Raw genomic sequence first — 10,253 nt, 5'->3', positions numbered from 1 at the left:
TATGGCGGACTATACTTTACAGTAGTAAGTAATTGACTAAATTTTATATCTGAAATACAAGTAAAAACAAATATAGCATGTTTTTTTGTCACTTGAATAGTGTTTAACTTAAACTTAATACGGCACACATGACACAGACATGTCAAAGCATGTGCAAGAACATGGTGTCCTCATAACCTTGAATTCGATGTGCAGTAGAGCTGCATTATAACACAATCTAAATACTTACCAAAGCTATGTTCATTGTACTGTTACTATATTCTCCTTATTGTCCCATTAAACATGCAGTTGATATTTGACCTCTATTTTCCACAGGATGCTTGGGGACAGCTGGAGCACTGCTCTATGGTCTCCGTGCCTTTCATCATGGGAAAACCAGGCAGTCCCAGCTGCTGATGAGGGGTCGAATCTTTGCTCAAGGCTTCACCGTAATTGCAATTATTGTTGGTGTGTTTACCACATCAATGAATCCCAAGCAGTGAAATGCTACTATTCACGCTGTGATGAGGACACTCTGAACCTGACGTTAAAACGACCCACACACTGTCCTACAAGGACTATTTATTATTCTATACTCATAATATAAGTTGGTTGGAGGATGCTGAAACTTTGACAATACTTTGAAAAAGTATTGCATACGGACAAAGAAGTTAAGATTTTCACCAAGTACAGAATGTATAATTTTGTCTTAATGGTAACGTAGTAAACGATTATGAATGAAAATGCATTTGTTTCTGTTTTGAACAAAACATCACACATGTAGCCGCACAATAATTCAAGTTTATTGAAGAGACTAGATGAAATGTCTTCAACTAAAAAAATAATGGTGAGTGATGTAGTGAACACAAAAGGACATTGTTTTCAAAACAATGTAGTGTGACAAGTTACAATGTAAATGTGATCTAAATACATAAATTCAATGAAACTTTAAATTTACCATTAGTTACAGACCATTTACTTCCAGCTTTATTTTTAACATTCTTTTTTGTAGAATTAATGTCCAAACAGGCAACATGTGATACAGGAAATTTAAATTGACAAAACAAGTTTAGAGAATAAATCAACTCGAATAATTTTCTGTGTATGATTGCTCATGAATTCAATATACTTGAATATCTTTGGTTTGTAAATATGCCTCCAGAATTATTTACTTATTGTGGAACGAATTTGTAGAAAAAAACTTCAGCAAGGCCACAAGCTTGTATGTTTAAAGGAGAATAGTATGCTACAGTATTTTACATGGCAATGGACTGAAAACAAAACACAATCTGCACAATGCAATTAGGCAAAGTGATTACAATCTGATCTGCATTGGTGCAAAATAAATAAGTATCCAAAAGGGCCAAATTGGTTCATAATATACAAAATAAATTATTCATTATTAGTACAGCATGCATTTAAGTTTAACTATAAGGTAACAGAACATAAACATAAACTCATAATTGTATAACAACAGTGTTTTTAAAGTAACTTAAGAACAAAGTAAATCAGTGTGAAAGTACGGGGTTCAGATTGTTTGTTAAAAAGGCATTGGATGAAGGAAAATGGAAATAACAAACCAAGGTCAACTGTTGAAACTGGAAAGGCATCACTTCTTTAAATGCATTGATGTATTCCTGTCATAATTTACTAGCGAACTAGAGGAGTCTGTTTGAGAGAGATTAAAACAGAGCGCATTCGGGAAACATCTTTTGCCTGTTTGTTGGTTTTGGGATTGAAGTCACAAAGGCGAGCTACTCTTTCCCATTCAGTGCCACTGCCGGGGCTGTCACCGTCAGTCTCTGCCAGAAAAGCCTCCTCAGATGCTCTGCAGATCGAAGGGGGAGAAAAATGTGAGTAAAAATGTGATAGGATAATGTACTGCTAACACACCAGCTTTAAACATGCTGGAACGATACTGACGTACAGTGTAAGAAATACTTAAATACCACAATCACATGCAATACTTCCACATAAAACTATTATTTTATTGACATGCATTCACAAAACTCCAAAATTGGAATGTTTGTGCATATTTATATTATCACATTAGTACTAAACCTACACAAATCCTATAACATCAGAGTTAGGCTGTTTGTAGAAGGCCTTGTCAGCAATCCTAACAAACAGCAAGCCCAGGAAAGCAGAAAAAGAAAAGAGAGGAAATTCAATATTAGACATTAAGGCAGAAACTGTAACATGTAAAAGAGTCTAGTTCTAATGGAAGTAGCTCTGACAATGACATGTATGTCCACAGAATGCATTCCAGCAAGCCAGTTTCCTGTTTGTTTTTTGTTTTTTTTAAACATTTGACTGGATGCACTGCCTAGCCTAGTACGTGAATAGTCACTCTGGTTTCACAACAATTTTAGAAAGCGTTTTTTGCTACAACTAAAGTCAGTGATGCAAAGAAATACCGTGCCAGACTTGGGCTGAGTCTGTTGGAAGATGTGAAAGAAGAGAAGTGTTGGCAAGTCATGAAAAGGTAGTAACAAATATTTTTCCCAGAATAAAAACACTTTAATGATGAGCAAGTAAACACAATAATAAAAAACACCTGAAATGTGTCTGGGTTTAAAATAATCGCTAGTAAAATGTCGCTGAACCTCACCTGTTGTTGACCTTGTTCTTCTCCATTTGCTCGTTCTGGTGTACATGCCAATCTTCGAGTTCCTTTTTAGCTTTTGCCCTCCACTCTTCCTCCGCTGTTTTCGACGCAGAGTCTAGTAAATCACAAAAGTTGTTACATTATATTACACTTACTGTACACGATGAAGCTATGAATGTTTCCTCACCTAAAGCTTCAAGGCGTGTCTGCTGTTCTTCCCTCCACTTGCGTAAACTTTCTGGTTCTTGCCTCAGATGATCCACCTGAGCAATGGCTGCGTAGGAGTCCGTTGGTCCATTAGATTCCTTTGTAACATAAAACATACCGTTACTGGACTTAATGTAAACACGGAAATGACATTGTTCACATTGCTTCAAAATTCATAACACAAGCCATGTTGCTGAAATATCACATAATCAAACTTACCTCATACATGTCACCGTTCAATGTAGCAGGTTCCTCTCCAAACGGGTCTGACATTGTCAAAAAAATAAAATAAAGGGGAAATGTAAAGAATTTAAGAAGTATTGTTGGTCCTTCCCCTTAAACTCGCTGCTATCGTGTGCTTTCAACTACTCAGCTTTAGCAACAGTAAAAGAAATGCAGTGGCACCTGTTCTGCCACTTACAAGTCTGTTCATCATTGGCTCTCAACAGGACTGGCTCACTGGGCTTGGCTCCAAACGTTTAGTTACGTTTTAACCAACTTAAATATGAACTAGGGTTGACTCTGTGTAAAGATGCTGCTGTAGTTGGGGACAGCGTAATTGACGGTTGGACTTATAAGTAGCTAGTTAGCACACTGTAACCAACTGAAACCAACTGAAACCAGAAAAAAAAAGTTATCTGCATTTTTTTTACAAGAAATAGTGATATAGTAATAGGTGAGTTGGATTGTTTGCCTCAAGCAGACACTCTCTGTTATCCTGTAATTACATATGGGAACATTAGCTCAGTGTATGGCTAGCTGGTGCGTGTCGCCGGGTCGTAAACTTACCGTAGTTTGTAGCAGGCTGAGGAGCATCCGCCACCTCCAACGCCCCGAAGCCATCGCTGTCATTCTCTATCCCCGCGATCTCGCTCTCCTGCTGGGCGAGAAAGGCCGCGGCCGGGTCCTCCTCGACCTGGGGTGCTCCGTTGTCAGCCATATTTTGCAGACACTTCTCCAGTTAAAACAACACAGCTCAGTGGGGGTTAGCTTGTTTGCTAACGTTCAGCGCTAACTAGCCCGAGTTACACGATAGTAGAGGCCTGTGAAAATAAACGTAAAATAAAAAAAAATATTGAAGTGGAAAATAAACACGGGCAAATATTTACACTTTCACTTATTTTGTGCAGAAAGCTGAGTATTTTAAGGATCTACCTCCACAGATGATGATGATGACGACGACGATGATGATGGAGCACAGGAGCAGGACCCTCTTTTCTTTTAGTTTATCGCCATCTGCTGGACAGTATGCGCACAGACAACAGGCGGGGAAAAGAGTAAGAGCGCAAAATGCTGACTAGAAACATGATCTATTAAGAAAAAAAATAAACACCGAGAAAAAAATAAATGAATAAATAAAATAACACAGAGAAAAAAATAATAATATTAATTCCTTGTTTTATAATCCATCAATCCATAATCCATTTTTTCTTAATTTTTTTCTTCTTTTTTCTTTCTTTCTTTCTTTATTTTTCTTCTTCTTTATTATTATGTATTTTTTATTATTTTTTTAGCTATAATGTATGAAATCGAACCACTGTCACAGCGCGTCAGGTATGTAATAGCTCTTTTGTTTGTTGATTTTATTTGCTACACAAGGGGAGAAAAAAAAAAAAGACTAAATATTGTGTGTAATAACAGAAATGTAAAAATGTACACATCTGAAATGTAAAACCACACAATAAAGTAATAACAATAAATAAAAATAAAATAAAATAAAAAATAAATAAACATGATCTATGTGCCAATTTTGAACAAATTCTTATGTGAAATCACTACATTAACGCCTGCACAAACTACTTGATGAATATATAAAAATATATATATATAAATTTGCTCTGTCTCGCGTTATATTCCAATTAAAACATTGAGGCCTATAATGAACATCATCTTTTTGCTATCTGTGTTCAAGTAGCCTAATTGCGTGAGATTTGATGAAAGCACACACGTCAAGGATTTATTTTGGCACCTGATAGTTACTGTGAACTGCTCAGTAATGTCTTTGTTTTCGGCCCGCAAGCCGACATGCTCTAATAAAACCCCGTTGTTCATGCCTGGCCAGTGCCGCTCCTGTTTTATGGCCCAAATTCCGTGGAAAGAGGCAAAGAGCGCCCCCCATGTGACTGGTGACGTTTTAGGAGAGTCCTGACTCCTACTCCTGAGTTTGTGGGAGAATCTGCCGCTCAGCTCAAGGGGATCCGCGGAGGTTCCTTCACGTCCGCTTTGAGGAAGTTCCGAAGTTACTTTTCCACTCGGCTTTTATCGTTAGAGACTGACTCGTGATGTCTGGCGACCAGCAGGCAGCACAGGAGGTAGGCTTTCACGCAGGCCGGTGGACACAGACAAACATTTGATTGTGTGTCCGCAAACTTTTGATGCATTTGTGCTCCTGTGTTGTGTGTTGTGAGCTCTGAGCTTCGTGGCAGAGCAACACTTAGCTCGCAGAGCGTTTTCCTGCAGCTTTTTTCCCTGTCCTGTGACCACCTTTGATTCTTGTGTTAACTTTAGCCAAATTAAATTCTTGATTGAGACGTTTGTAGCCACGTGAGTAAATGATGTCTTTATTCATTGAGATGATTAATGTCGGAGTTTCATTGAGTTCCATTGTAAGATAAGCCCATAATTGGCTTCATTGTCGTTATAAGGAAAAGGGTAGGCGTAATGTGCAACATGAACAATTACAACATGTGTAAACTTGTCAGATCTGAAAAAGTGGCGCAGTGAATCTTAAAATAAGTAGCTACAATATAGACTATTTTGTATGGGACCTAGTATTGAAAAAGTGTTATACAATAACTACTTGGACTCACACAAATGATCTGTACTTGTGATAGACTTGATGCAAGTTCATTGAAATGCATTACCTCATAGACCAGTGGATGTGTTATTAAGTCCCTGGCAAAGTAACCAGTGAATTATCAGCTTTACAGTTATTGCTGAAGCTTCTACTATGATCAGTAGCAGTTTTGCTAATGAAATGAAGATGATTGCTGGAATAACTGAGGCTACTTTAGACATTTAATATTGATATAAGAACAATTTCATGTCATATATAGGCTTAACAAAACAATACTTTTAGACGCCAAATTGTAATGTTGCTGTCTGGTTGTACATTTTGCCAAGGCCTCCTGAAGTTTTGCAAGCTCGTTTTCTTACTTAATATTAAAAATATATAACATTTTTAGATGTCTTTGCTTTGCCAGACGTCAGGGGCAGTTGATGTTACCTCTGTGTCCTCCTCTTCCCACCCCCTCTGAGTGACTCATGTGGGTGTTGGGCTGAAATAGTTTGGTGTAGTTTTACATTCCTTATATAGCCTCTGAGAAGCGAGGAGAGGCAAGGGCCTGCCTGTGTCACAGACGCTGTCGGGGGGTAGGGTTTGCCAACACGCTGAGAATCTGCTTGCCCCAGCACACTTACTTCACCATACTGCTAGGTTTGGGTGACCAGCTGGACAAGGTAGGCTTTGAGGTGGCGGTTTAGACGTTTAGCGATACGTACTACGTGAAAACGTGCCTATAGTTGGCACAATGGCACCTTGAGAGTTAGAGGAGGAGGTGCAGGAGTGAGTGAAGTTGCTGGTTCAGATGTCATGAGTACAGTTGTATCTTAGTGAGAGGATTGATGTTGTCCAGTACCTTTAAGTTGCCTATTTAATATATATTTGATCAATCACTGTCACAACTTTCAAAAGCTCATTCAATTCTTAATATACTTTAATCACTTACATGAAGATTAAATTTAGATATTAGCTCATCCTTGTGTTCCTTATTTCTGTCCAGTAGATTTATGATGCTGCTGTTTTGGTGTTACTTATTTGCTGTGGAAGTTTAGGTTTAAAATCTCTCAAATGGAACTTGATCCGGTTGAGACATGCAAAACCATCACCGCTTCATTTTCATTTGAGTTTCTAGATATCTTGGCGGCATTGTTGTTGAAAGCAATAGTCTAGTCAATTCTTTTCATTTCACTACAGTGTTGCGTTGTTGTATGTGAGCAGTAGATGTCATGTTACCCTCTCTTTAATAAATATATGTTTGCCTTTTTGTTTTTGAAGGGTATGAACGTATACTCTGTAACCCTCAGTGGCCCAGCGCCCTGGGGCTTCAGGCTGCAGGGTGGGAAGGACTTCAGCATGCCCCTCACCGTGTCAAGGGTAAGCCCAACCAAACTCACATATTTCACTCCTGTTCTGCTTTACCCTCAAATCTCTATACACCTTTCTTTAATCTTTATTCTAAGCACAAGTAACTTCGCCTTTGAAAGTACATTCCACTTCTTGAATGTCTTTTGCCATTTTTTATTTAAACAACACTTGAGTTTCTATTTACTGCCAGGTCCTAACCCGACAGAGGTGCAGGCAGCGACTGAATGTGGGTTGCCGTCGAGACCATTTGCATTGATAATGTTTACTTATCACAGGAACATGTTTGTTCTGGAGAGCCACTTCGTGTCAGTTTAAAACGACGTTGTCAAACAGTGTAGCTATTGAAAAGAGCCGTGACTTCTTTCCAGGCCATATAAGTGCATTTCCCTTTGAAAAGCATACACACTACACAATTATTCTCTTATTGCTGCCAGGTATTGCACTCACAGATATGGCATTCCACCAAGCTCCCATTTATTATTGGCGTTATTATGTTCTGCCTCAGAGGCTTAGATGATCTATAAATGTTAAGCTGATTTGCTTTAGCAAATTTGTCAAATTTACACAGTGCCTGCCATTTCCAACTTAATTAGGTTTTAAATTAGTAATTATGTTTCTGTGAATGTTATTCATTTATCTTTCCTTTTTATAGCTGCCATAACATTACTTGGCAAAGACAAATAGTATTGCACACCTATACATTTATAGAATGATGCCTCACTTGTTTCGAAAGAAGCTATAGATTTGTGTAAAGCTGATATAATCCTCCATTGAAAGCAGTAGTTATCATTGGCCTTGTCAGTACATGTCTGTTCTCCCTCGCATCCCAGACAAAAACTCTGTGTTCCCTTCAGATTCTTGTCCAGATCTATCCCTCCTACCCATAAAAACGGTATGTCAACAACGTCCCAAGCCATACAAGGAATTGTGTTGGATCTTTGGGTAGGGGTTGAGCTTTCAGAAATTATCTGCTTCATTTTCTATTTGCATAATGGAAAATATCTTCATTGTACAACGTTGCCTGTCATTAAAGTCACATAAGGTTGTCCCACTAATGATAAACAAACAGACTACATTATCTCAGTTTGTAGATAGTTTGTCTTTCGATTTGAAGTTGGGTGAATTGATCCCGGCTCCCCAATGCTTACTGTTGGTGTATGAATGAAAAAGAGTTCCTTGATGCAAAGATGTGCTGTGACTGTACCATTTTATCATTTACAACAAGCAATTGAGGAATTATCATTGCAACATCTTGAAAGATAGATAAAGATAATTAAACTTTATTGTTTTTTCCAGTAGGCAACATGATTTTTTCTTTTACAAGGCTCAACACTGTTATCGCACAACCATACATGAAAAGGCACATTTAACAACAACATCGAAAAGAAACAACAGTAAAGCGGGCAGAGCTTATCCGTGATTATTCAGGGTGGTAATTGCATTTGGAATGGATGATTTATTTATGGGTCTCTGGGACTTATATTGCCTGCCTGATAAAAAGTGAAAGCAGCTATTCAAATTAAAGTCATGTTGGCACTGTTTTGCATGTTCCTATTGTAGTATTTGAGAAACATTCTGATGAAATACATCAGAAAGCGAGTAACCTGTGACATAGCCCACCTCTTCCCATGGTAAATGCGTACTGCATGTGCCTCGCTTGCTGGGCCTGCATTAAATAATTGCAGTGGGTGATCTTTGGCTCTTGACTGGTTTGTGGCTGATGAGATAAGTATCTGTGCCCAGTCGTTCAGCTGAAGGAGATTGCACAATGAAGAGCCTGTGAGTGACGGGACAAAAAGTGCTCTTTAAAAAAAAAAAAGCACCGTCTGTTGATAAGCACTGAAGCATCAATGTGTTCAGAGTGTTTTTTTTGTGGGCAATTAGTGTTCTACTGTGTTTTCTGGGTAAATTGCTATTCAGCTCATTTGATTTCCAGGTTGTGTCCCTAAAATGCTTTTGTATTTAACCATGTGTCCTTAGCTTGCCACTCCTTTGGTCTGTTTCTCAATTAATTATTTTGAAAGTTACCTTTTACAATTACTTATAGTTGGTCTATACGTTTTTAAGCTGGGGAGTTCTTCACTGCTTGGTGCTTTGTTTCCTTCCTCCTCTGTCTGGAGCCTATGCTTTCTCAGCATTCCTGACATTTTTGCCACATCCACCCTGTTACTTCCAACAATCGCTGTCTACTTACTCTGTTTAGTGAGTTTTCCTTTGCCTGAAATTGAAAATCCTAGATCCGTGAGTTCAGTCCAAAGATAAGCTAACACGGCAGGCTAAGGTTTCTCTGTAATACTGAAATAGCATTAAGCAAACCTTTCACTAATCTGCAGAAAGAACACAGTGCCCAAAACTTATCTCCAGTGGCGTAGAAACATTTCTTTTTGAAGTTTGTATTTTAATTGAAAATGTATGTTCTTCTCTCCCAAACAACTGCTTGCAAAATCAGTCTCTCTGGCTCTTCTTTGATCTTTGGTTGAACATTTATATTGGGACTTAAGACCCAGCCATCCCGAGATATATGGAGATGTGTTTTAGCTGTTGCCTGGTGATGTCTGTTTCAATCCCCGAAAGAGAAAGTTCTGCGGTGCAGAAAGCCTTCTTTAAACACAGATGTTGTGCTGAGTCCCCTGAGATATAAAAGCATTAGTACCAACGCCGTTTCAACATGAGCAATCGGAAAATAAGTTAAAGATGTCCCTCAAGCGCATCCCTGCTGTCTCATTGCACTTCTCAAATCATGCCTCTCCTGCACTTCCTAAAATGAGTTTGACTTTTATTTGACTTTAATTACGTGGGGTCACTAGGTCTGTCACGATTAGGGCTGTGCAAATAATTCAAATTTAATCAATCAATCTTTAGTCTGGTCTTCCGTGGAATCAGGACATTTTCAACCACAATGCGTTGCACATCAGAATCTGTTAATGTGACAGTCAAATGTATCCTCTTTTCTCACCTTGCTAGTTTATGCACAGAACTGTACGCTACACTCTGCAAAAACATAAATTACAGCAACTTTGTCTTGTATCTTACTCCAGATCTGGCGCCGATGCAATTTCGTAAACATTGCAACACCTTAACCCCGCGGCCTTTTGAACATCTGGTTTCCATCATAAAAACACATGCCTCAAGACCGCAATCAAACTAGTGTTGGAAGTGACACACAGCGTCGTCATGTTGTGGGAATGGGGTTTTTGTCGTCATTGCAGATGCTACCTGTTTATCGCTTTGTTTATCTGGTCAGCTGCGGTGATGGGGTGTGTGGCGCTTTCATGGGAGCCACGTCTTTTGGAAATCCTTTTAAAGAGCTGT

The 10,253-nt window shown here is 38.7% G+C and overlaps 2 protein-coding genes across 7 annotated transcripts in view; one reads left to right on the top strand and one right to left on the bottom strand.

Annotated features, from left to right (window-relative positions):
• Positions 1-886: 886 nt before the first annotated feature.
• On the bottom strand, positions 887-4,039 carry cltb (clathrin, light chain B). 3 transcript variants are annotated; one of them, XM_079556944.1, is made up of 7 exons: positions 3,950-4,039; positions 3,584-3,837; positions 3,014-3,060; positions 2,775-2,892; positions 2,591-2,702; positions 2,397-2,417; positions 887-1,807 (listed from the first exon to the last, which is right to left on the bottom strand). In XM_079556944.1, exons 2-7 carry the CDS (start codon positions 3,732-3,734, stop codon positions 1,630-1,632), a joined length of 627 nt encoding a protein of 208 aa, XP_079413070.1. In that variant the 5' UTR covers positions 3,735-3,837; positions 3,950-4,039; the 3' UTR covers positions 887-1,629. The 3 variants fall into 3 exon arrangements, with proteins under 3 accessions (XP_079413070.1, XP_079413071.1, XP_079413069.1); XM_079556943.1 differs by lacking the exon at positions 2,397-2,417 and adding an exon at positions 2,045-2,098 and having other exon boundaries at positions 910-1,807; positions 3,950-4,037; XM_079556945.1 differs by lacking the exon at positions 2,397-2,417 and having other exon boundaries at positions 897-1,807; positions 3,950-4,037.
• Positions 3,950-10,253, top strand: part of pdlim7 (PDZ and LIM domain 7) — a 33,434-nt gene continuing 27,130 nt past the window's right edge. For 2 of the 4 annotated variants that reach the window (XM_079556939.1, XM_079556942.1), the window contains exons 1-2: positions 4,813-5,106; positions 6,852-6,950. In XM_079556939.1, the coding sequence (XP_079413065.1) occupies positions 5,077-5,106; positions 6,852-6,950 (129 nt within the window). In that variant the 5' untranslated portion in view covers positions 4,813-5,076. Of the gene's footprint in view, positions 4,072-4,812; positions 5,107-6,222; positions 6,254-6,851; positions 6,951-10,253 lie in introns of those variants that run through there. The other 2 variants (XM_079556940.1, XM_079556941.1) reach the window with 2 other exon arrangements.

Source organism: Gobius niger, assembly GCF_951799975.1.
Source record: "Gobius niger genome assembly, chromosome: 5".
Classification (NCBI taxonomy): Eukaryota; Metazoa; Chordata; class Actinopteri; order Gobiiformes; family Gobiidae; genus Gobius; species Gobius niger.
The sequence above is the reverse complement of the archived record's forward strand: the minus strand, read 5'-3'. Positions and strand labels throughout refer to the sequence as shown.